At 38.1% G+C, this 27,248-nt stretch overlaps 1 protein-coding gene across 1 annotated transcript; it reads right to left on the reverse strand.

The window, feature by feature from the left end:
- Positions 1–276: 276 nt before the first annotated feature.
- Positions 277–27,044, reverse strand: suclg1 (succinate-CoA ligase GDP/ADP-forming subunit alph). The gene is made up of 9 exons (XM_042485845.1): positions 26,969–27,044; positions 24,283–24,383; positions 20,400–20,516; positions 19,977–20,189; positions 19,289–19,346; positions 18,039–18,122; positions 11,866–12,017; positions 6,755–6,943; positions 277–703 (listed from the first exon to the last, which is right to left on the reverse strand). The coding sequence occupies exons 1-9, from the start codon at positions 27,000–27,002 to the stop codon at positions 677–679; spliced, it is 975 nt and encodes a 324-aa protein (XP_042341779.1). The 5' UTR covers positions 27,003–27,044; the 3' UTR covers positions 277–676.
- Positions 27,045–27,248: the final 204 nt, after the last annotated feature.

A 27,248-nucleotide genomic window follows, 5' to 3' on the forward strand; every position in this document is an offset into this window, starting at 1 on the left:
AAACATTAAGACATACGGTATGAAAGCATCTTCATCTTCCTCACCCAGTCACTGATTCTATATGTACCATATGTCACTGAAAAGCTTGTAAACATCACACCTACTCAACATGTGATACCTTTGGTATCCCCGTCTGTTCTCTTACACATGTCAAGCTACATCAAAAAAAAAAAAAAAAAAAGGTAGAAAACTGGAGGCTGTTGAGTTTGTTCAATAATTAGACATCTGCTTCTCAAACGTGCCACATTAAAGTACAGAAACAACACAGCAGGAAAATGATATGAGAAATATTTCTTATTTAGGTGGACAGCCAGTGAGATGAGTGATGGAATACGGCTTACAGCAGGAGTATAACAACAAAACAGACAACCGAGGTTACCATGGCATTCTTCCTTGGGTTGTCTCTACATTGTGTGGAGGAAGAAAAACATCCATAAAGCTTTTACACTGTGTACAATGAGCTCTTTAAGATACAATTAGGACACTATGTTTTATTCTCATTATGTGCAAGGTACAACTTTATGGCAGAAATTACAATATAAACACAGCATGTGCGCTTCGTAGTTGAAATAATCAGGGTTTACAGATACTGTCAGGCATATCCACCTCCAGAATCAGGCTGTTCATCTCAGTTTCAGGGCAGTGGGGTAAAAGGTCGACTGCCTTCTCGCACAATTTACAACATCTTCCTCTTCTCAAACTCCTACAGAGATGGACAAGAGAGGGAAAGAAGGAAGACACCACGTGAAATGAAGTGAGATAGAAGTGAATGATTTATTCATGCAAAATTCACAGTCTCTGTTTTGATCATGTGTATCAGATCTGCCATTGAGGCGGGGGAGAAACAGAGGCGGCTGGAGCTCTGGAAAGCCTGTTGTTCTGTTTTTTTTTTTTTTTTCCTGGAGAGTGCAAATCGCTGTCAGTAAGTTCCAGTTGTCAGCATTAAAACAGCTCACTTCCTGTGATTGATTGAGGCTGCACATCTGCAAAAAAAAAACCCTGATTTATGCGAGGTTACAGTGGCTATGTTTATCGGCACGGTCCGACCATGTGACTACAAATGAGAAAGCATTATGTTAGCCATTAAAAAGGATGTAGCTATTTACATATTCAATTTGGGGAATATCACACAAACCGCAGGGTGATAGAATATGTCGTTCCCCAAGAATTTTCCATTCCACAGGGGGAAAGTAACTTAATGCAAATGTCATTTATCAGGTCTGCAGAACACACAAGCACTCATGCACATGTTGGCCCATTCCTCTGCGGCTTGTGGATACCTGAAGGTCTACTGCCACCTAGAGGAGGAAATATTTTCATGTTTCTGGCTTGCTCGAGAGGCAACCTTGGCCTCTTTAACCTTAACTTTCTGGGAAGGACGAAACGAATGAGGAGGAATTTTGGGTGGAGGGGAGATTTTTGCTTTACAGATGAGGCGGCGTAAAAGAGGGAGTGGCACAGGGCTTTTTTAATTAAAGCTGTCGAGGAAATAAGAGGACAAAAAAAAGGAGTAATGGGATGGAAAGAGTGACGAGACAGAGGGAGGAGGAGGGTGTGTGTGACATAAGCAGACAGATGCTAAGCTGGTCCGAGGTAACAGACAGTAACTCAAGGGTACACGACAGGAATCACAGCACCAAGGTAAACGCAGAGCTGTTTGTGACAGAGAGGGGTAAAAAAAAAAACTTTTTGTCTAAGACTGACTCAGATGCCTGACAAGTCGAGTCAAGAGGAAGAGCGGTGGAAGTGAAATGAGGAAAGTAGAGGTTGCCACTCAAAAGGGACAGGTGAAAATATGTCTGGATAGAAACTGAGGAGAGCGAGGAAAAAACATGACGTGAAAGAAAAGTCAGACATTTACAAGCTGGCAGTGACAACAGCTTTAACACACCTGGGGCCAGATGTATGAGGGGCGCAGGCATCATAAATACACTCAGCCTTCACCTCTTTGAATTTATTGCACAAACAAAATCTTGAGATTAAATGCATTCGGCTCCTGTTTGCCTGCACACATCTCAACACATGTGCACACACGCTTCACTGTGAATATTGAGCAGGGTGGGATAATGCTATCTGCTGGTGCGATTAGGAGTTTCAAATATTTTGTAAACAAGTAAAAGGTCATAATTATTCTACCTCGCATATGAATTAAGTCCTTCTCAGATAAACTCGAGTTTTCAGATATCTTGTCCTTGCACCAGTGGCACTGAAAATTCCTTTGGTTATCAGTGCAAGTTCAGCATATGATATTTTTTCTCAACACAGTATTTGTCATTTTCATTGTTAAAGGCCCTGAAATCACATTTTCACGATCGATATCTTATGTCCTACATAAGTCAAATTTCTTTGCCGAAGTTAAATAGTTTTGGTTGTTTCACTTGAGAGATTTTTGTATTTGTGTTTTTGTCCTGGCTTCTCTCACTATTATAAGTGGGCAAGGTTTTAACAAGGTTCGTATAGACAAATCAAATTCAAGGACTTTCAAGTACCCTTTCAAGCACTTACTTTTATTTTAAAGGATGAAATTGTTTTCTTCACAACCATGTGTTGCAAGAGAATTGTGCAATTTGGTAAATGGAGCAAACATGCCACCAGGACCTGAAATTAGCCTATCCTTAATTCACTGGTTAAATTATGCAGGCATGTGGGTGGTGGAGGACAAAAAGCAGAAAAAGAGCTCCCTGTACCCAACAAACTCAAAAAATCTATTTAAGATCAACTATTAGCAGTCACACACACAGGTGCTTATTTCCTGTCAAATTACAGCAAAAAAAAAAAACCCCGGTGTGATTGTTCACTGGCGAATAAAACATCCTGGTGCCAAACATTAACTGTTTTTTACTGTTGTTTTGTGATCGGTGCTTGGAGCTGATACGGCATTTACGGCATTAGGAACTAATTACAAACGCAGTCGTTCTTGGCTTCTGTATTTAAAACATGTCTAATACCTTTCATGAAATGATTTTTCATTGTCTTCTCTTCTTTTATATTTAAGTACTTTTTTAAAAAACAAGTTAAACAAATGTCTGTTTTTCAAGGTATTCCAGGACTTAAATTTCAGAATGTCAAATTCAAGTGCTTCAAGCAGTTTAAGCGCCCTGTATGAACACTGCCTTAATTGAGTCAGTTTTAAAATAGATTTTCGAATTCTTTTATTGGCATTGAAATCACCCAGCACCTGAATACCTGTCGGACATACTCCTGACTTACGCTCCTCTGAGATCGCCATGGTCCCCTGACGCTGGCCTTTTGACTGTTTCCTGCCTGGGTGCGTACAAAGTACTATGGAGAGGCAGCATTTCGTGTGTATGGGTCTTGCCTCTGTCTGCCAGAAGAGCTGAGGGCATCACAATCAGAGTATACCTTCAAAAGGAAGCTTAAAACCTACCATTTTTGTCTTAATCTTGATTGAATTTTATTCTTTCAAAAATGTATGTTAATTTTCAATCGGCCCCCTATAATTCCAATATGAACTTCTCATAATATTGCTTTTCACCCACTGTATTACTGTTTATCATTGTATTTACTGTTATGTTGTATTTGAATTGCTGTGTTAAGAACCATTGTAATTTTGCATGATAGGCACTATATAAATGAAACTAAAGTTGAGTTGAAAAACATTTGTAAAGCTAGAAGAGAAAATGTGCAAAAGAAGAAATTTTGCATTGGCAGAGCTTATTGAAAATACAATGTTTCAGTTGTGGATTTTCATCAGACATCAAATTCGCACAATGAAACGACAATTTCATTATAATAGAAACATAGGCTGCAATAACCGATCAAAATGAGAGCTAAACCACAAACACCTGAGATTAATAACAGATAAAAGAAAACTCAAAATGAGAAACAACACAGTATATTTAAATATGCATAAAATAAGCAAACTTGTTATATTTGGTAAGATTATGTTTAACCTATTGAGCTCTGGCAGAAACAATTTGTAATTGTTTGCTAGCGTAGGTTGTTCTGTCACCGTTGTGTCAGTTTTCAGCTTTCCCTGTTTGAATGAGGAATACAGACCACTGCCGCCTGCTGAGTTATCTACTAACAGGCAGGCGCAGACTGACGTGCTAGTTGGCCATCAGCTGTGCTTTTTGCGTTGTGTTCAACTTTTGGGCCAAGACACAGGTGACATGAGGCAACTTTGGGCCTTTAACGTTATAAAGATATTTCTGGTTTACATATGAAACATAATCTGGTTTGACTGTTCTCACCCGAACACCTCGTTCTTGTCCTGGCACTTTACTCGTTAAAAAGTACTTATTTTGCATTTCCCTATGCCCAAAGTCCAGATGGAAACATATTTATAAAAACTTTGCACTTGCACTTTAATCTTTGTGCCTGTCTACCAGGTGTGCATTAGAAAGATTAAGGAAAAAAAAAACACGATCCGAGGTACAATTATTATTTTGTCAAAAGGCTAGAAGTGGAAATGCTAGAAATTAAACAAGGCAGTGATGGAAGCACAGGAAAGCTGCATCCTGTTTACGCTATTATAGGGTTGACAGAGTGCATGTAATTATTATTATGATCAATAGTGTGCGAGTGTGCTGATGCCATTTTGACAACAAAAACATCTTCAGCAGGGGTTTGTTCAATAGGATGACATACTTCTCAGGGGTAAGAGTCTTTTGAGTTTTCTGAAAACTCATCAAAATGTAACATCCGTCTTTTGGATTCTAAATGCATCAAACAGCCACTTGAAACACCAAAAGAAAATATGATGCGTGTATCCACTTCAGCAGATACAAGTTTCCACCACTTGTGTCTCAAGAAGTTGAGTGACAGCAGACATGCTCTCTGCCGCCCCGAGCAGCCGAGACCGCGGGGAGTCGTCATTGTTTCTGCCCACACCTGAAGCAATTATGCCTACTTGCTTCTATAACTTCGATTACCGCAGTCAATGAGATTAACAGAGATGTATGAACACAATGTGCGGCAAAATGAGCAACCACAACGCACGTTTTTCATCATTACACACAATGATTATGAATTAAACTTTGGGGGGAAAAAAAGCGTGTGTAAATCTATATCGGTGTGCAGTAGTGCCGGCAGTGGTAATGAAGGCATAAGATGATGAATGGGTGTAATACATGCTTTCACTTTTTATACATCTTGTTAACAAAGCTTCCCCAGAGATAAATTGAAATAAAAAGGCAGCGGTGCCAAGTCAGCCACTGTCAACACACGTTTATTAATTTCTGCCCTTCTTTACGGCATATTAAAAGTTCAATCTTAAACCCTGCGACTCTCAGAAAAAAAAATTAATTCTTCTTCCCTGTAAACTCTTTCACATTTGTAACTGCTCAGGGATGAAAGATGGTGCTTCAAAAAGACAAGAATAACAAGATACTTTGCTCTGAAGCCAAAAGAGAAGTATTATTACTGCATTATTACCATCGGATTATATTATGACAGCTCTGAGTAGGTCCCTTTTTCATCTGTATAATGGTAACGTAACATGAATACATTTTCTTTATAATAATTTGCATCAATTTCAGCAGTTCTGAGGAAAACAACAAAAGTTATATCAGGCTATTTGTAGGAATCTTTAACAATTTTCGGGCCAAGGACCCCTTCGCTGAAAGAGAGACGGAGCAGGGATCTCCAACTACATAAACATACACTGAATATGTATAAATTGCATCGCATATTAAAAAAGCCAGATGGAGAATGTCAGGCAGGATCATATCAGCCTCAGGCTGCAGTCCTGACCTGTATCTGCTTTTCAGGTAGGTGAGGGAGGAAAGCCCCACGGACACAAAGATGAGTTGTATCAAAAGGCAAAATATATTAGTATTATATCAATGTATATTTTCAGACATATTTTGATTTTTAAAATGAACAGAAAACAATAAAAAAATAATTTATCAAACAAGCATGTGGTGCCCAAACCTACAGTAACTCTGAGGACCCCCCTCAGGGACTCCCAGGGACTATAAGCGAGTGATAACTGTAACCAATCTTTTTTCTTTTTCTTTATGAACGTTATCTCTGGATTAATTTAATCGCTTACAGGGCACTGAGTGAACTCTACCTGGTAGCGCTGTGCGTACACCAAAGCGTTGTTTCTCTGAGGCCAGTGATATTTTTCTTATTCTTTGCAATGTGAGCAATATTTTTGTACACAATGCTGCAAACGCCAAACAGTGTGATGAGGCGCTGAGAGTTGGCCTTTTGGCATTTTTTTTTCTGGTCGCCAAGTTGATAAAATGCTGCACTGTTACGTTCTACCCAACCGCCAAATCAAAGCAAAGGAAGGGCGGATCAACCCCCACATCTTACATGTACAAAAGCTGATCATTAACAGTGAAGGAGAAATGAAGACTGCTGGCCAGTAAGAACAGCAGGTCCACACTTTCTCTGTACGAGCTGCAGCCCTTCCTTTATCGAGAGCAAGTAATCTACTTTTTGCCATCATTTTTACTTGTGCAACTATTCAGTATCATAGCAACCAGACACAACCACAGCATCATAGCTGAAAAAATGTGCTTTCTTGCGCTCCCTGATTGGTGTTTTTCAGAGAGGTGCCTGGCGTTTTCGGCCGATTAAAACAACACTTCCACGAACACATAGCCTTATGAAAATAACACCAACAATAAGACCTATTAGAATTTGGTGACCAAACGGTGTGAGCCCTATGAAATAGAAATATTCAACTATGATTCTGAGTTCAAGTGCAGTATCACTATTCATGATTTCTATTCTTTTGGCCTCCGTATACAGCAAAACCCGGCTGGAACAACAGACTCACCTTGAAAATAGTGCTGCCCAGCTGGGCAGGCGACATGCTGACAACAACTCCTGCTGACTGGAGGGCTGCAATCTTCTCTTTGGCTCCGCCCTTTCCACCAGCGATGATGGCGCCGGCGTGGCCCATCCTACGGCCGGGAGGAGCAGTTAGCCCCGCGATGAAGGACACCACGGGCTTTGAATTAGCACCCTGTACATAGGAGAGGGGAAGAAGAAAAAATATGAGCTTAAAATTGAGTTTTAAAAAAAGAGAGAATATGTCAAAGGGAAAGTGGGAGGATGTGAGTGCAATCGGCAGGGCAACAAAATGGCTGAGGAGGAAGGAAGGTAGCAGAGCAAGAGAGAGGGGTGTGTGTGAAAACAGAGAGAATTAGCTTTCTGCACCTGCATTTTATTCATTCATTAGAAATTAAACACCCCATGTCCTCCGATTACAGAGCCCCCGTGATAACAGGCTTGTCTAAGCAGCCATCTCTGTCTCAGCCTGCATTATTAAAACAAAGGGTCAATCAAGCCATTTAATTGCATGGGTTGGTGTATGACCAGATAGGGTCTCAGGCTCCTGCCATTTCATATCATCTCATTTCTGAGATGGTAATTAGTCATGCAGGCACTGATTAGCTCAGCGCCTGTCTATGCTGCTTGCTCACTGATGGATGTTACATTCAACTGTTAAGATCATTTCCAAGGTGAAGAGAGCTAATATTTCATCTTCAGCAATAACATCATAAGCAACGGGGACGGAGTGTGTGTGTGTGTGTGTGTGTGTGTGTGTGTGCAGCTAATATTTCATACTTAGGAATAACAACATAATTGTAGAGGATGGCTTTGTGCGCGCGCACACACACACACACACACACACACACACACACACACACACACACACACACACACACACACACACACACACACACACACACACACACACACACACACACACACACACACACACACACACACACACACACACACACACGGTCCTGTGCTTTCAACGGAGGCTCATCTGGCAGACTGCTTTCAGAGAGCAAACGTGGCGTGTTCGACAGCCAAAGCAATACAGCGAGGTCCTTCAAAGACACCCACTTCCACTGCAGTTTCAGCTCCAAAATTTCAGACCTTACACTGGCAGGGACGAGACGGCAATCGCTAATATGAACTGGAGATGACTTTAAATAATTGAGACTAGCAGGACGTACTGTGCGTCAGCCAGGGAACTGTTGAGGACCTTGGATGGAAATGTGCCGCAGCTAATGAGACATTAACACTTGCACATTTAAGGGGGAAATGAAGAGAGAAGGAATATCACTTTAAAAGCACTCTAAATATGTTACAAGCATCTGTTCTGTGCGTTGAAAAGTGTAAGCACAAAACAAATTAGCAGCGAAACCCCACTCGGTATTCAAAAGTCGAATCACGTTCTGAATAAACAAACCACCCTCGTGTGAATCAAGTCCTAAATCTACCTCAAACGAAAGGGGTTTAATTACTCTATTAATCCCTGCCTCCCTTGATACTAAGTACTAACAATGCATACAGGGAGGGGAGTTATGCTATCATTCACTTTGCCCATCTTTTGTCTTCCACTGTTTGCGGTTCAGATATATTACCTTAATTATGAGAGCAATAGGGTGGTTCCCCCACCTCTGTGTGCCAACATGACGGGAGGAGGGCTTTGTTTTATAATAACAAAACAGCATTGCTCCTAGGTGAGGAATTGTATTCAAGCTTAAAAAAGCCAAACGGAAATAATTACATGCTGCTGTAAACATGACAGGTAGGCATGAATGAAACTGGCACATGGAGCTAACCAACACTTTTCTAAACCTTCCTCCAGACTGCAACCTGCGCTCCTTCTCAGTGTTGTTTTCACAGAATTACAAGGGGTTTAGCTAAGCTCAGTGGAGACAGGCTGGGCTAAAAATCAAGAGGCTGAAATAGAGAAAAATTCAGTAAACCCCCACGGTGGCTTAGGTGCCAAATACTCCGACCTACTTGATATGCATGAAGCACATTGTAATATGGTTATTCTGTGTAAAACCTATTTCTGACTTCAGAAAGCCTGTGCAACTCTGGCGATGATAGGCAGACCTTTGATACAGGTGACTTTTAAGACCATATTATGTTGGCAGGTATCGCAGACACTGATGAAGACTGAACCCTGAAATATGCCCTGCATCATAAAATCTGACAGCAGAGTCTGGTGGGAAGTATGGGGTTGTTTTCTTGATTTTTACAGAATTAAGGCGTCGGCAGATAAACAGTCTGCAGTGACTCAACTGAGCACTGACGGATACAGAAATCAATATTCCTTCACCTTTTGGTATAATGCGTCATTCTCAAATAGGAGCTCAATACATTTAATGTTGTGTGACACAAATCAATCATGACACTGGACCTTCAATTTCACAGAGCAATCTGAACTTAATGTGCCCAGTGTGGAGGATTTTGTCAAGTTAATGTGAAATGCAGGGTCTTAAAAAACAACTATTTTTCATTTAACTTCTTACTATCAGTGATGGCATCCTGTTGTACATGAACACAATTTGTCTGTCAAAGTGTTGTGTATTTCACATGAGGCATTTCTGTCTTTCAGAGCTCTTCACTCCGGTTTGAAGTCGGCGGGGTTTCAGTTAGAAAAAAGTGAGGTCAAGTACTTTTGAGGACTCATCAGGATTCATGACATAGCCTGATGACCAGATTTAAATTGAATTTGTCTAGCACACAAAAAACATTTTGGTTTTTGCACTTATCCTGAAAAAAAAAACATATTCCTACTATTCCGCTTCCATGGCTAATAAATATCGATATTCCACTGATATTACTATTTACATGCAGTCGCGTATACTCCGATTAACATGCCCTAATATGACGTTTATGTCACTGTTCCATATGGACAGAGCTAAGACGCCAGATGAAGAAGGATTATGTTGAAGTTTTCGATCTTGCCCACAAAGCTCTGATTGGTCTGTTGTTCAGCTGACCAGCGAAAACAGCCTTCAACAGACACAACACCAGACCCATTCAAAAATCACTTGACAAATGAGAGGTCTTCAGAGGTCTGACACCAGTTATTTGCTGCTGATGAAGCAAATAAGATGCTTTTTTGAAAGTTAAACTCTATAAATGACATTTAAGATTGTTTGTTACATTCCCCTATAAGTGAAAGTCTGATGAGCTTCAGGCTCTGTTGGCCTCAAGTCTAGCTCCTCTTCCCCTCTCTAGTGCCACTGAATCTGGGGACCTGCACCCAGTCAGTCCGACTGGGGTATAAAAAGGCTGAGGAGCTGCTCTTCTAGTCCTTGTGCTGCCTGTCCTGTACATGTATTGGTGTGCTATCCTGTCAGAATTCAAACCATAGCTCTTCTTTTGTAGCCTCGTCAAATTGAGGTAGCAATACTGTTGTTTTTACTTGCTCTACGTGCTCTTACCTGTTTTCATCTTAACCTTTAAGTTTATTGCCAGGAAGCCCTGTATAGGGAGAGCTGCCAATTTTATTACAACCTTTTCCTTTTTCCCTGTGTTGTCAAGGAGTTAGGTTTAGGACTGTAGCTTTTTGTTTTTGGATAGCTTAGTCAGCTTACTTAGGGCCAGTTTGTTACTTTGGCTGGGGCTCTTCCTGATGCTTTCTGCGTGCTTCTGGCAATATAGGTTAAGATACACCACTTGACTCTTCATTTTCCTCAGTTGGATTTATGTTAGTCCCCTCTACCCTAGACCAACTTGAAGTCGTCACCTGATTTAATAAGGCAACAAAGACAGACTTCAGGGGCTTAAAACACCCAATCACATCATTCTTCAGCAATGTGTATATCAATAATGCAATACAAGGTGATGATATTGATTTAAACTACTTACGATTCAGAAATTTATCTTTCCCCATTCATCCTTTAAAAGCAGAGTAAAGTGCTCCATCATGCATGAGTATGCAACATGTTGAAAGATTTCTCTAGCCCATTCAAAGCAATAAATTCAAGTCAAAGGTAACATGCAGTTTATACAACAGATCAATGTGGCATCTCATAAAGAAGCTCCTGAATTGCTAAATATTCTCAACCATCAGAGAGTAGAAAAATCTATCATCAACCTCAGGTCTTCACTTTTTTGTAGTAGTTATTTATTCTGTCTGAGCTCACCTGCTGCTTCTTTCCAGCAACACTCTGCTTCACATTAATAAAAAAAATCACATACTGGAGCTGCCCTCTGTTAGTGTATTGGCACACAAATTTAAATGTATTTAAATCAAGTAAAGTTTGGGCCAAAGAAAAAAAGTGTCTCCAGCCTTTTTTTTGCTCTTCTCTTCTCTATTAAGGTCCAAGTGAACCATTTTATGTACCATGTTGTACACAGTTGACTTTCAACAGAAGATCTGCAGCTTACTCCCACGCTCCGCTGGGCTTTTTCATGCACGTGTTTCATTTGAACTGTCCCTCGCTGTCAACAGTCTGGGTGAGTGGGTGAGGGGTGTTTGTACTTTATTTGTTGAGAGAGAGAAGTTATTCTCCTGAGACGCCAGCGGGAGATTTGCATGCATTAGAGAAGCCGAGGGCAAATCAAATCCATTTCTCAGCTCAAGAGCACCCAAAGAGCGCGCACATGCACAGAAACAAACACGTGCACGCTGACAAAATTAAGAGATTAAAAGTCATCTGCAGGGAGCAAAATTCCAAGTACAGGCCTGCTGAAGTTCAAAATGACAATTACAAGTTCGCAGCCACTTGGCTACATAAGCCAATAATCAGCATACTGCTCTTTATTATATGTAGGCATTGGAAAGGTTTACTGCTCGTCAACATGGCAGATTTCTGAAACATGCCCTGTGAATCATACCTTCATCCCATCTGTCACTCTTTATCTTTATCACACGGACACAGAGAAGTAAGAGAGACAGCCTGAGGCTGTGATCAAAGAGAAAGGACACTTTGTTCCAGACATAATGATGATTTCCACTGTTCACTACAGCTGATGGATTCCAAAGGGCATGACTAAGAGTTAATTCAGGGAGGATAAGTTTTACATGAACAGATAAGATCTGCAAAGGTGAAGCCCTGTATTAGAGGATGGTACAAGGAGAGTGAGGTAAAATAATAGGTGTACAGTGTGTGATTTTCTTACAGAGTTGTGCTGTTTAAGGTACTCGGCTGCATTCTCCTCAGCATTGCCTCCGATTTCTCCAATAAGGATGATGCCCTCTGTCTTGGGATCCTGCAGGAACACCTCCAGACAATCTATGAAGTTTGTACCGTTGAATGGATCCCCGCCAATACCTTACAGGAGACAAAGCAAACAGTTCTTGTATACTGAAGACTCTGGGTGGATAATTCATGTGAATATTTGAGCATCACATGGCTGTTCAGACAGAGAGTGGAATAAGAAGCAGGTGGAACCGAGCTTTCTGTCAATACAGTCTGATAAAAAGCACTTTGTTCACAGGTCTTCACTGGGGCTGCCAGAATTTGCACTGCCTGAGATGGTTCATGTGAGCACAGTAAATGTTTCTTGTTAGGTTTAGCATGATGAGACATCTTTTGCAACATACATTACAGGGATAGTTTGGTTTTTTTGATTTGGGGCTGTGTGAGGTGTTTATCCAAAGTAAGTGTATTACATACAGTAGATGTCAGTTTGCACGACCTCAGTTTGGAGAAGCAGGCTGGATTACTGACTAAGAAGCTAAGCAATGTACTGCTATTTAAGGGTGACTGCAGCAAAACTGTTTTTAGCTACCTAAAAAAAAAGTCATCACACCTATGTACAGAGTATACACTTTAGGCTATGTTTAGAATACCCTGACTACTTTACATTGTCATTACCTTCAGTTCTCATTGGAAAATCTGTTCAGTCTGTTAACTGGATCTCTTGTCTATCAAATCCAGACAGCATTGAGTAAAACAGTGATTTAACATCACTAAATACAGGAGCTGCTGGTGTACCGCTGCCTCAATGGTTAAGTTAGTTTGTATTATTATGTAACTTTGTTGTTTTTGGTTTGACTCACCAAAATAACAGAATTACACAAACTAACTATCTTGTCAAGGCAGTGGTAGAAGAGCAAACTAAAATGACCTAAATTTTGTTAATAGAGTCTGGTTGCTGTGACAAAAACATAGATGGGGAAATTAAGCTTCCCCATCCAAAAGGGCTGCATTATGGAAATGTGAAGTAATGGCAATAATCTAATATAGTGCGCACTTAAACTGTTTTTTTTTTGAGACCTTGTTTAGGTGACTAAAAATGCTATGCTGCCTCTGTCAAAAGCAGTATACTGCTTAGCTTTAGTGACTGCACATCTGCCTGCTTCTCCAAACTAAGGGCGTGCAGACCGACATCTAATGTATGTATGTTACAAAGTTGTATGTTATACACTGGCTATGGATAAGTACCTCATCCAACCAAAATCTAAAAGATCCAAGCTATGCCTTTAAGTGACTTCAAGAAGAATTCTATTTAATTAATGTATTATCATTACTTTTAACATATTTTGCTACTGAGAGATGTATTTTCTTTGCTAAAGCACTCTAAACATCTTCAATAATAACCGAAGGAAAATATGTGTCTTTTAAGCTGCTAAATGCTCCCGTTGTTCATCAGCTAGCTGCTAATGGTGTGCATCTTGTGTTCGATGTGGAGCAGGTAGTGTGCAGTGAGCTTTAAGAGCTTTTTCATTTTATACCAGCTGCCTGCTGTGTATGGAAACAAAAGCGGCAAAGAAAACAGAGACACAAAATGACACAAAATGACCTCAATGTGACAAAAAGACTACTACAAAAGGGACACAAAGCCACAAAAAGATGCATTACAACTACAAAGAAATGCAAAACAAGGACACAAAAAGAGGCTACACACCTATAGAGCGTGTCTTGATTCTATGTGGGAGAGGTGAGGGGCCCTTTTGCATTTCTGTTCGCAGGGGCCTATTGTTTGATAATCTGCCCCTCATCCAAACTGTGCTGAGGGGAACTGCAGAGTGGGGTGATCATTCTCTGTAGGTTTGTCACTACAGGTGACCCCTTTGTTAATATAAAACTATAGCTATTTTAAATTGGGTGTCTAACGGAGCAACGTGCAGAAAGTGTAGATGAACAAAACTTTTTCTTTAAAATAATCGGAGCAGCATTTTTCAATTTTACTTCAAAGTCACTTTAAAAGTTTGTTTAATTTTTTATCAGTCCCCGTCCACCTTTACCTCTCATTGTAGTTTAATGACACCTTTCTTTTCATATCCTCAGAACATGACTCACTAAGCTCTTCCAAATCACAAGGGTCCAATAATCATTTGCAAAAATAATTTCCACAAAAAAATGATACAAGGATCTATAAAAGCTTGGACAAACCTCCCCAAGATAAATCCTCACAGACAAAGCGTCACCCAGATTTATATTCTGACCATTAAAAAACCTGGCAACACCAAGAAAAATGAATACTAATCAAAGAGAAGCACATTACCAGCAACAAGGATGACAGAGATGTTAAATATTGTATTAACTGTAATTTGCTGTAGCCCCTAGGTCACACTCAGACTTAAGGAGTCACAAGCAGAACTACCAATAAACCTCTTTAATGAACTCTGCAATATTTAATACTGTTGCAGCACTGGCTTTATGAAGTCTGGCTAGAGGACACTCCATAATTAAAATGTCTAAATAATAATGAAGCCAAGTTGTTTTTCAGTTAATTTCAGTGTCCACAAGCTTTTAATCAAAGATCTTCTGGTGGTAGAGAAGCTGGCCAAAGGAATCTGTTTTTGTAAAAAAGTCAATCTTTATATTCACAGTGTTGCCAGGAAGTAATATGTGTGCTGGGTATAATGGTATTAATGGTATCATTACAGTACGTCTAGATGATTTGATGGAATTAAATGCCTGATTGTCCCAGTATGGACAGCTGCATCAACAGCAGACATGAAATGAGCATTTAAATAATCATTTCTCTAAGAATGCAGCGTTTCCTACACGGCTGAAATATACTTATGGTGGTAGCCGGCAGAAAAGGCCAGCACAAAATGGTCCACTAAATATGGCAAACAAAAATACATGTGACCGTTCACACATTTATTTGATTTATTGAATATTTCTATTAATTTCAGAAATATCACATAATGCTCTTTTCCTGGCACATGTAGAGTTGATCTTTATCATGATTTTGTCTCTATCTGTCTCATTTTGTGTGTGTGTATAAAATATGTTAAATATGTTAAATAATTAGAATAATATTTCTTTTTAAAAATGTAATAATTAAAAAAACACAATAACTAGAAGCAGTAATACTAGGGTCCTCCGAGGTATTGCAGGGAGTTTTTTTCCCAGAGATTACAATATGTTTTAAAATAAATATTAACATAAAACCAATACAATATCAGCAAAGATACGTAGATCTGCCAATGTGTGTAAAAAAAAGAAAAAACAAAAAAATTTAATTTACTTTTCATAACATTTGATAGGCTGTTACCTACGAATCCTTGTCAAATTAATCCATGATGTATAAATATATGAATCTGCCAATAATTATTTGTATAGCTTAGTGCTGTATGCACTATTTAGAGTTATATTTATCCATAGCACTGTAGGCTGCTCTACACTTTATTGTACGCCCACTTTAATATGCAAATCATTTTTATATATGTAGCAGGGGGTCCCTGCTCCATCTCTCTTTCAGTTAAGAGGTCCTTGGCCTGAAAAACATTGAAGACCTGTTTACTAAGCTACGATATTTCTTATAAAAACAGAGGATGGGAAAATTTTGAAATTCCATCATATGGGCGGATAAGAAATTTGAGGCTCTGAGATTGCAAGTAAGTGTTGTGTGACCAACTCTGTTTCCCTTATGTGTTTTCCATGACCTATATCTGAACCAACCACGGCAGAGAGCTCTACCAGAATGATGATTTTAACTGGTTGTAAACACTTTTTGACAGGGAAACAGGCTTTGACAACACCGGTGCTTCAGGGCGCTACTGCCACAGCAACATTAAAGGAACAAACAGCAAACAGGTGTGGAAGGAGAAGAGTGAAAGGGAGAAACGTGTCGCAAAATATAGCCCCAGAAAAGTCTGTGTGTGGGAATTGGGTTGCAATGGTATGAGATTTTCATGGTTTAATAATTGTCTCATGGTAAAGAATTGTTATTATTATCAGTAACGATGACGAAGAAGGGGTCTTTTTGGTTGAACTAACGTTTTATTGTTATGATTGAAAACTGAAACCATTCTTTAATGTGTAGACAGTCTTTTGCTGTTTTTTGTCTCTTTCTTTTTTATGTTTATGTTTATGTTTACATTACCAGTCAATTGCCTAATCTTCACACCACGATATACCTTAAAACCAGTATACCTCTGCAACCCTGTGTGGTAAACACTGGAATGACAATGAGTAGCAACACAAGATTGATGAGTGAACTAATTAAGATAATTAGAAAATGGAAACGCTGTTCTTTATAAAATCCCAGTCTCAGGTTGGGCTATAAACTGCGTGTGTTGCAAATCAACTGGGAAATTAGTAAATAACAGAAACAAGGTGGTGAATTCAAATAGGGAGGAAAAGTAAAGTAAAAACAGGATGATAAGAGGATGGAAATTTCCACAACTGAACTTGTGAACTGCAGTAATTACTGTATTACCTGCAATTTATACAGAGCCTGGTATGCAACGACTCAGTTTTAAAAGATCGAGCTGCTTCAGGAAATCAATCTTCTCAAAAGAGATCATGAATTGAAAGACAAGAAGCAGCTAAAAAGCATGTATGAAATCAATGCTCTATGAATGCCTTTGCTTCTTGAGGATATTCATGGAATACTTTACAGCGAGGTCTATCAGTTTTGTACCTCTTTGTCTCATGTGATAATGTGATATAGAACCACAGGAGATGAAACGCACTTTAAGATTTTCAGGACAAAGAGATTTGAAAGTAGGCAGACAAAGCTTCCACTTGTGTCTGAGCCACTCGATCATCCGTTCAATCTCAATGGTGCCCTTCAAAGATGGCAGCAACTTCAATGCTCAGATCTGACAGGAATATTTTTTGCAATGATCAGAAAGTTGTTAAGTGCTTTTTCAATACGAAGTGTCTGAACCATTCACTGGAACGCATCAGTGGCTGATGGGTTTTAGTGCAAGGTGAAATTTAGCTCATTTACATTCGCTTTTTCTATGAACAACAGCCATTTACGACAGCCATTTTTTAGTACATTTGTGCTGTATGTAGAGTCCAAAATTAATAATTTTTCGACTCACCACCAAAAATAACAGTAGCAAGCTTCAGACCAAGTTTATTTCTACCAGCCAAAACATGTGTATTGAGTATGACTTTAATTACTTAAAAATGCTGCTGTAAAACAACTTGGAAATGATCACAGAGGTACTTGGGGAATCTGCCAATGTAAAAATTATTAAGATATTGTCATGATTTTAGCATGTTATTATGAAAAATGCTGTAGCTAAAAAAAAAAAAGAGATTTATATATGTGTTTTAACAAAGAAAACAACATACACAGTTTTTTACTATGTGACAGTTTTGGTACAAACATTTACCTGCCAGTGTGGCAAATAACCTTCAGAGATTTACTCGCAAAACAGAGAATCTACCTCATTTGGCACTTAGTTGGTTTTGGTTTTGGACCGGAGCTGTACGATATGAGGAAAATATGCGATGTGTGGCAACATGGTTGAATATCGTGATAATGGTATTACTTGCAATAAATAAACAGACATTAAAGTACTCAGTCCATACAGTCCAACATATGTTCATTAAAAAAACTGAATACTGAAAGCAACAAAAAAGGCAACAATAAAAAAAGAATAGTTACAATTTATAGTGCAAATTTTCTTCTGATACTCCAAACTACATACAAAAAGTCCCTGAGTGCAATATTTCAGTCTTTTATCGCTCAAGCTGACACTGCACTGATGATAAAAAAGAACAATGTATTGTGAAGCCCTATTGATCATTGTCTCTTCTCATGTCTTATAACTCAGGTCTTCAGTCTTACCAACATTCTCAATCAGGCTAGTATTAAATATGAGGACGTAATGTTGACTGTTGGTGTAAAGTGACCATCCCGTCTTCAAGCCAAATGTTACACATACTTAAAAAATAAAATCTCCCGTTAGTCTCTGATCAATTTCCTCAGCATTCTCTTCCAACACTCATAAAGTGATACACTGTATTGGGATTCATTTGTTCTTTAGTCTCAGCTAATTGCTTGTTTTAATATCGTCTGGATATAAAATTAAGAGCCGTGTTAAGAGTGTGAGCTAGATTTTAATTCAATATCACAGATCATTGGTCACCTACCAACACAGAGTGACTGGCCCAGGCCGACTTGTGTAGTTTGGTGCACAGCTTCGTATGTCAGGGTACCCGATCTAGACACAATGCCTGGGAAAAAAAAAAAAGGTAATTTTTTCGTGAAATCCCGGCTGAAAAACTGCTCCAATCAAGGGTGATAAAATAATATATAATGCAGCTGTCATCTTCTGTCCAACACTGACTGAATTGTTTCATCATGACAGTAAAAAGAGAAGAAATGGCAGCTCTGTAACAGCTGTTCTCTGTATGCTTTGGGAATGATGGCAGTCAATTTACTATAAAAACAGACTTCCTGTAAAGGTTCACTGGTCAACAGCAGCAAACACTGTTTATCAAGCTGTCAACAACAAAAGCTCAATCTAGGATTTAAGTACAGTGTTTAATGTTTGATTACGGAAAAAAAGGTGTTAGTATGACTTTTTTTCCTTTTTTGTTCCAATTACACTTCTGACATTTAAATATTGCACCTCCCTCAGGATTTCTGTTCATAGATACAAACATTTAAACTGATATTCAGCAAATATTCTTAAAATAATAATCTGCCCACAAAATGTCAACCTGTATATCAGTTACTCAATGCATGTTTCCTTGAATTTGCGAAGGAAACTTTTTTCTCACATAACTTCAGGGTGAAAGGAGAATCTAAAGGTGAACTGAAATAAATGTGGACCAAGATTAACAACAGCAAAACTTTATCAAAACACCTTCATATAAACTCTCGCACAACCTGTACAGTCGGCTATAATCCAAGTCGCACTTAGTCTCACACATGCATTTTCACTAAATCCTTAATATATAAAACTGAGATGAGTCAAGCGCTTTATACTCTCTTCAAAGCCAGACTCAAGAACCAAGGATTTTTTTTCGGTGGCAAAATGCAATGTGTTTGGCAAGAACTAAACATATAAGGAGTTTTTAAACGAATGTTATGATTAAGTTTTACCATTTTTAAATGTGAGCCCTGATTACTGTAATTTCTCTTTCGGATTCTTTGTTCACCGTGGAGCACGCAAGGAAAAAACAAAACTGTTTTCTTCACAAATTTAAGGTATCACACGGTGAGTAATTGATATACAAATGATTATTATGTGGGTGAAGTATTCCTTCAAATAAAATAACCCTTAGCACTTAAACAACTTATATTGCAATGTATTAACTAAATGCTCAAAGATCCAAACAAATCATTTAAACTGTTTGATTTTTAAAAAATTCATGTACAAATCAGATAATCTCACCAATTCTTCCTTTCTTGTGAATATGGCCTGGCATGATCCCAATCTTGCACTCTCCAGGCTGCAGAAAAGATAAATTTACAAATTTAATCACATTTAAAAAACATTTACATTGACATACACAGATATCAGTACGTTTTTTTAACTTTACTCCTTCTACTCTATATCACTGAAAATGCTGTATTACCAGTTCCCCAACTTTCAACTTAATTTTTTTCTTTACTCTAGAAAAGCTTTTCTCTGTGGAACACATTCATTAAATATTAAGCTTTTTTCCTACGCCATAAGCTCACTTTAACTAAACCAGAACAAATTCAATGAATATTCACTGCACAAATTCTCAGGAGTGAGGATAGCTACTTTAAGTTTACTTTGTCAAAATGCAAATTTTTACTTTGAAATCAATCAAAAAACTGGAATATTCAACCCAAATAACTGATATTACTTATTACTACCAAAAACACAAACAAAAATAAAACACAACAATAGTATAAGTAGTATAAGTGTGCTCCTTTAAAGTTGCCTTGCATTCAATGTTTAAAAACTAACAGAATATTAATGCATTAAATATGAATTATTACTGGATCCTTGAGAGGGAGACTGTTCTTTCAGCGCTCTGAGCCAAAAATAAATAAATAAAGCACATGCATTAGTATACTCTGTGTGTATGTGTGTGTGTGTGTGTCCTTACATTGATGACTCCTGGGCAGTTGGGGCCAATGAGGCGGGTGGCGCTCTGGCGCAGCAGCTTATGTTTGACTCTCACCATGTCCTGCTGTGGGATGCCCTCAGTGATGCACACCACCAAGGGGATCTCGGCGTCAATGGCCTCAATGATGGCAGCCGCCGCGAATGGTGGAGGCACATAAATCACAGTGGCGTCTGCCCCTGTGCCCTCCTTAGCCTGAGGCAAGGAATAAAGGTAATGGTGGAACACTAAAACTGAAAAGTTATGAAATAGTGCCACCTAATGTTTCTCTAAAATGCATCTATAAAACCTTCACAGGATATTGTCAGCAAATCTGTTAGATCCATATCACTGATTTCAGCTTCAATATATGTATGATATATTTTAAAAAAGGGACAACTAAGAAGGATAAAGAGTCATACATACCTCCTTGACTGAATTGAAGACAGGCAGGCCGAGGTGTGTCTTACCACCCTTTCCGGGGGAAACACCTCCAACTAACTGGGAGCCATAGTCGAGAGACTGCTGACTGTGAAACGTTCCCTGCAAGGAAAGAGGAGACAGTGTGTATACGAGTGTGTAATGAAGTGAGGTACAGCCACTTTCTGTAGCGTCAACCTTGAGATATCATTACAGACAGAGAGGAAGGTGGAAATATGCTGCCATCCAGGATTAATCACCTGTGCCGCTGAGTAAAAGGATGGATACAGGAGTGAGGCAGGGCTCTTCTAAGGGATTCAGCGACTGGTAAATATATTCGATGAGAGGAAATCGAAATGTTCTTGACAGATAAATAATGATGTAAGCTTAGTTTAATCTCCTCGTGGAATATTTGAAAAACAAATCAAAAGTGTCTCTGGATATTCTCCAACACTGACTCTAAAATATCTCCCAAGACAGATAGTTTACAAAAATACTTCACATACTGTCACTGTATAGGAAACCTGTCATGGCCACCAGAGCTGAAAGATTTCATTCCTGACATTCATGAGGTCCATTCATTCACTTCAACCCAAACAGACACACAATTCATAACTTTACATTTAAGACGTTTTTCTCGATTTTATCTAATCCACAAAAGATCCCCATAGAAAACATGCACAACTTATATTGCCATAATTAAACTGACATTAATAAAACAAATTCGAACATACATCTAATGCTGTACTTTTGAGGAGATATAGACCTTAAAACTGTGATGTGGTCGGAATCACAAATGAATCAACTACACAGCCTGACCATTACTGGATTACAATTTAAACTCGTGACAACACATTGAGTAGGGTCCTGATGGGTATGCAAATTGGTAGTAGTATTTGGTTTTGTTCAAAAATGCCAAATTGTAATTTTATGGCTTATTGTTGTTTTGAAAGCCATTAAACAAATGGCTAATGTAAACTAGCACTTTGGGCCAAACAGGGTTGTGGTACTATGACACTTAAAGGAATGACTTGAAAATGGGCTTTTGGGACAATTTTTTACCTCTATAATTGAAACCTGAAATCATTTCTTTAAATTAAAATGACTCAAATTAATATAATACTTTTTTTTCATAACCATGTACATGTTATGATAACTGTCACTTTTCATAACATTATGATTTTGATCAAGCTATATTGTAAATACACACAAATGAAACATCAATAAATGACATAAAATGAAAGAATACTGTTATTTTGTTGCCTCTTTTTCTCATGATAAATATTGTTAAACTGAGGAAACTATTCTCTTTCCTGCTATGTGACCCCGGAGGGGCTCAGTAAGATGCTTTTAAGCTTATTTTATACTAATAATAATAAAAAACACAAATATTTTGGCAATTCTGTTTTGCAATTTCTTGTAACTTCTAGCTTTGTATTTAACTTTATAGTGGAGTGTACTATGTTAACCTCTTTTATCTAACAAACACACCAGAGGGCAAATGAGTACCAACTCAGGCTATGCAGCCAATCTTTTTTTAAAACCCAAAGAAAACAAATCTGTCAGGCATATGGGGAAATAATATATTATTTAAAAAACAGATACAAAATATTTCAAATATTTTCATTTTAATGGAGAAGTGCAGCCATAAAAAACCCAAAAACAACAACATAAGACTCTAAGTTGAGCAAGAAATTGCATTATTGACCATATAAATTTGCAAAGTTTCTTCAAAATGTAACTTAAGGTTTGAATATTTAACATTAAGCTTCACTGACAAGCTGATAAAGAATATAACGGGGGTGAAATAAGATGAGTTTTCCACCTTTAAAACTACTTTAGGGGAAAAAGGTGGGAATTGGATGTTATGAGGTTAATATGCATAGGTGAAGAGAGGACACTGTTACTGGTAATCTCTGCCAACTGTTATTACTTGGCGTCGATCGGGTTCTGTGTTTGGTACAAATATCACCATCAGGCCTCATTTGAAAAGAAAACAAACAAGATAAAGCAGCAATTATACTAAAGGGAGTACATCACATTTTAGGAGGTAAAATCTTGTGACTGAATCTCAGTTGTGCTTTCCAAGAAAATTAGTGCATCAAGGCGGTGTAAATTGATTTTCTGCTGAACAAATCCCAGAAGTCGTAGTCTGTTAATTATTACTGAAGATGCAGAAACAATGTAGATAAAGAGGCAAAGGGTCATAACCACAAGTGCAAATAAATGACCTTCATACAGAAATTACAACCAGCCTATTAAGGGGAATTAGAAGCTATGAATCAGCATTTTCCCCCAAATTGGAAAATATTCCTTCACCTTCTGCTAACTTTGCTGTTTTTGCCAGTCATTATTATCGCAAATGTTGGGACAATAAATTTGAAAAATCACTTGCTTATCAAGCCAGAAAGACACGACAATGTGCACTCAATAGCACTTGCTTCATTTCTCATCCCTTTCTAATTACCCGGAGTGTTCACTGGAACTATATTTAACAACCTTTTATTATGTTGAAGAGAAAATGGGAGATGAAAAATGGAATGTGTGTAAGGACATAGGGAGGATATAAATCTGTAAAGTCCACATTTCTGGCTTGTTGAACACACTTGCCAAGATTTTTTTATTCCTCTTGACTCAACACAGTTCAAAGTGAATCATCTGAGCTTTTTCATGCTCTTGAAAAATAACTGGAAGGATCAACAATCTGCCAAATATGTTACTGAAACAATGACTAAGGGTGGTAACGGGGGAAAAAAATAATGTCAAAGTAAAATTCAATTTCCAAAGAAAAAAAAACAAGCTGAAACAAAAACAGTAAAAAATTTGTAAAAGAAACTACTCTCTCAACAATTATACTATACAACAGTGAAATACACTGAGTATCAACTGATGCAAGGACATCTTTCAGCATGGATAATGCTTCAAATTTCAAGAAAGTGAAAGAAAAAAAAATTCTGCTCTTCAAAACTCTTTAAATTGTAGGGCAATGCAGGAATTGCCCTTTCAGTTCCCTCATCTGAACGTAAATGGGTTTTTGAATGAACTGAATGAAAAGCGTAAGATATTTCCATGTTTTGCTCTATCGCAGGGAACGCATCAGTATTCCCTACTCACTTTTTAAGATGATGTTGAAAAAAGTTTGTATCTTTCACGTTTGTTTGCTACAAAGCTCAGTTGCTGCAATAATCCCAAATTGCATGAGCGATTGGTTGAAAGAGTCTAAGACGAAGATGAATCCTGAGTTGGTCAACAACAACAACTAAAAAACCCTGCAGCACTCTGTAGTTGATATTTATGTAATAATTGCAGTGTTATTCTATTTTTCTCTATTGCCATTCTACTAATGGTACTTATGGTATGAATAAAATCCATCACAAGTTTGTATGCCATAAGAGGGACAAAAAGTCCCACAGCAATTTGTTTCAGCTGTAAAAGAGTCCTGCCTGAGTTACACAGGTATTGACCAGGACATTTTGTTGCTATTCCTGATGCAGCAGATAAGTTAACCTTTTCTTAATTGAGAGTCTAATAATAAAGGGTTCTGTATGTTGTACCAATTTGAAAGACTGAGACAAATGTATGACTGTCGCATATATTAATAAAATAACTTTGACTTGAATGTCTTAAATTATAGAATTTAGTAAATGTGACGGGTACACCACAGTGGAAACTAACTATAAAGATATTAAGTGGTGACAGAAGTTATAAACTTTTATGATCTCTTCTCTCTGGTGATCTTAGTCAAACAGAATGGCTTTGACACAAAGAATAAGGTATTATGTGTTACTGTGTGTGTGTCTAGTAAGGAAAATCTGGGATTTCACAACAAAATTACAGTAACTCAATGTGATGTGGAGTAATAATAAAAAGTTGTGTTGTCAGTACAGACCTGCTTCCCTGTGAAACCTTGGCAGATGACCTTCGTGTTCTTGCTGATGTAGAGGTTTTGTCTTGTTCCTGTATAACAGTGTCTGACTGCGCTCTGCTGCACTGAATGGAGAAAGAGAAAGGAGTCTTTCTTAGCTGTGTTCTTAACATGCATATGAAACTTTTTTTGCATTAAAAAAATGTGGAAATGAAAAAGATTTCATTTAAAAATGGTGTGGAGGTGAGGAAAACTTCACAAAATCCATTTTTTCCAACAACAAAGCCTCCTTCTTTTCACTGAGAAAAAAAGAGTTACAATAACAAGTGTCTATTTACTTTTCTTCTGAGACTTTAAACTCAGAAATGTTTTGGCAATGATCTCTTTGCTCCTGCAATCACCTTTTATTGTTGCTGAGCAACAATTTCAGCCTTTATTCAAACCTGACAGAGGACTTTTACTGCACCTTAGTTTTCCAAGATGTGCTATGAATATTTTCATAATTAGAAATGGTTGCTTATGCTATGAAGTTTTTATGACATCAACTGAAGGAAATGTAGGATAATGCTGTCAATTTCAGGACTATGTTACCAGCACATCTCGTATACTATACTTTTATACTATAAGCTAAAATTGCATGTTAACTACAAGCATTTTAAACTATATTTTGGAAGTGGAATAACAGTGCTTCACTACACTTAATACAATTGATATTACATCAAATGATTTCATGCAGTTGTAGGGACAAAGCTCACAGACAGTTATCATCCAGCTCTGCAATATTTACATTATTTTAGCTCAACGTTTTGTCTTTCCAGCTCGCACATTTACTGCATGGTTCAGTTTAGTCCCACAGCTCTTATCATCTCTGTTTCCAGCAGCTACAGACAGTTGTTTTCAAATCTCAGGTTTGCACACACTGCAGTGAGGAGCGATTCAGGTCAAAGTGCAAGTGAAGAGGCTCTGTCAAGTTTTATTCTACTGTGAGGCAACTCATAAGACAAAGACCAAAGTTGCTCTTTAACAAAGTTACCCTGCATGTAAAAGTAGCAACATGTACACAATCAATACCAAACAATACACACCTTCACCTGGAGGTACTGCAGAAATAGTTAATATAGTTAGACAGATGTCTCAACTGAGCATTCAGTAGGGTTTCATAGGTGTTAAATCATAGCTGTTTCTCTATATGTCTTGAATTCTGTTTCTTTGCATATATGTTTTAATGTTTACATTCAAGTAAATACAGAAATCCTCCTAATATTCTCCTTTTAAACTCATGTTAGTACACAAATATATTAAGTTTAAAAACAAACAAATTAAAGTTTTATAGCATGGTGTACAAAGCTTTAATCACCATGTTAATTGCTTAAGTAAAAAAAAAATATATGTGTGTGTGTATGAACAAGATGACTGGATGAACTACTGTGAATCAACAAAAAGTAATGACATTTTTGAAAATAAATTAATGGTTTATGGAATTTATTAAGCAACAAGGTTACACATTTGCTGGCTGCTGCTGCTCAGATATCATCCAGAGTGCTGGGAAATTGAGGTGGCTTTTTATCACTAATTTCTGAAAACTGAGAAAATAACTTTTAATTGCAACCTTGGACTTCTTAAAGAAGACTTAATTCAGATTTTAATCAATAAACATAATAAATGACAGTGTGACCTCCATGCGCGCTACACTACAACTGACTGTGTCTCTTCAGTGGACTAGTGTGACAAACAGATGATCTGAAAGCTTAACCTAATTAATTCCATTTATCAGGTTAACAGGTTTCCCTCATAGGTTCAACACTGCACGAATGAGCATCATCAACCAAAAGATGCCTGCTTAACAAAATAAAAGATAAAGAAAGGCAAAAACAAACAACAAACAAAACACCTTAATAACTGACAGTGATCTCTGTGTGGGTTTGAGGCTTGTGTCTCGATTTTGCTCTCAAATATTTGACAGTTTTGCACATTTGAGTTTTACTGTGGGGAATAAAAACAGACTTTTGTGACTAGGTTAACCTTAATTAGCATTATTGACCCTCATTGAACTTTGGTTTGCTGTCAGAAACAACTTATCAATGACCCTGAGCAAAGTTCAGCTGCTCAGTGTCTCAGTGTCCTTGCAATGTGACAGCTACAAAACTACGGATATGTTTAAATCATTAAGCAAACTGAAGTCTTGCCAGTGAATTGTTTAAATAAATTGAAGTGTCAGATATGTAAAAATATTCAGAGGTGTAACACTGAGCGTGTAGACTGCAGACACACTGAATCGGACAGCTAATTTAGCTGCCTCCAATCACTGCTGGGTGACAAATAACATCAGCTGTTGTAAAAAGAACAATCTCATAACAGAAAGGAGACACTACATTGAGTCGAGAGGACATGCAAGGTCAAAGATCGATACTTGCTCTGGCCCGAGAGCAGGCAGGCAGGCAGGCAGGGGGTTAAAGTTAGAGTTCATCTTGGCGTTAGCGAAAAGCTGGCTAGTTAGCAGGTTGGCTAACTGTCAGTGAACTACAACAACATAAACGGCTAATGTGGCTAACTAGCCTGGGAGCTAACGGACAGCCAAACAAGGGGAGCTTAGAGCCTGCCAAGCTTAGCTAATGCACAGCAAAGAGCCTACGAGTGAACTTCTGTTGCAGAAACATTGCTGTCAAACACTTCAGGTGTTTCAAACAGGAATTTACTAAAAAATACTTACAAAGCAGCCTGGCAAACAACCTGCTGTGAGACATGTTCGGTCATTCACCAATGACACCGGAGGCTGAGGACCCGACACACGGATCTTAGCTGACTACATATATCCCCGTCAAATATTGTTGTTTAAACCAGCTTGAAAACATTTTCCATTTCTACTATAGAGTTCAGGATTTTCCTACTTATTTAAAATCATCCGCCGGTAGTTTCATTTATGAGCTGTGAATATAGTGCTTAAAACAGATACTGACATGAAAGAAGTTACAGGCAAAATAGTAGGCTGC

The sequence above is a fragment of the Plectropomus leopardus genome, chromosome 4 (genome assembly GCF_008729295.1).
Source record: "Plectropomus leopardus isolate mb chromosome 4, YSFRI_Pleo_2.0, whole genome shotgun sequence".
Taxonomy (NCBI): Eukaryota; Metazoa; Chordata; class Actinopteri; order Perciformes; family Serranidae; genus Plectropomus; species Plectropomus leopardus.

Bases quoted from the DNA above. Each gene is read 5' to 3' on its own strand.
- suclg1 (XM_042485845.1), bottom strand. From the start codon at position 27,002: ATGTCTCACAGCAGGTTGTTTGCCAGGCTGCTTT. The intron at 24,384-26,968 runs GTAAGTATTTTT...TTCTCCATTCAG, and splicing joins GTTGTTTGCCAGGCTGCTTT to TGCAGCAGAGCGCAGTCAGA. The intron at 19,347-19,976 runs GTAAGGACACAC...TCTTTTCTGCAG, and splicing joins ACTGCCCAGGAGTCATCAAT to CCTGGAGAGTGCAAGATTGG.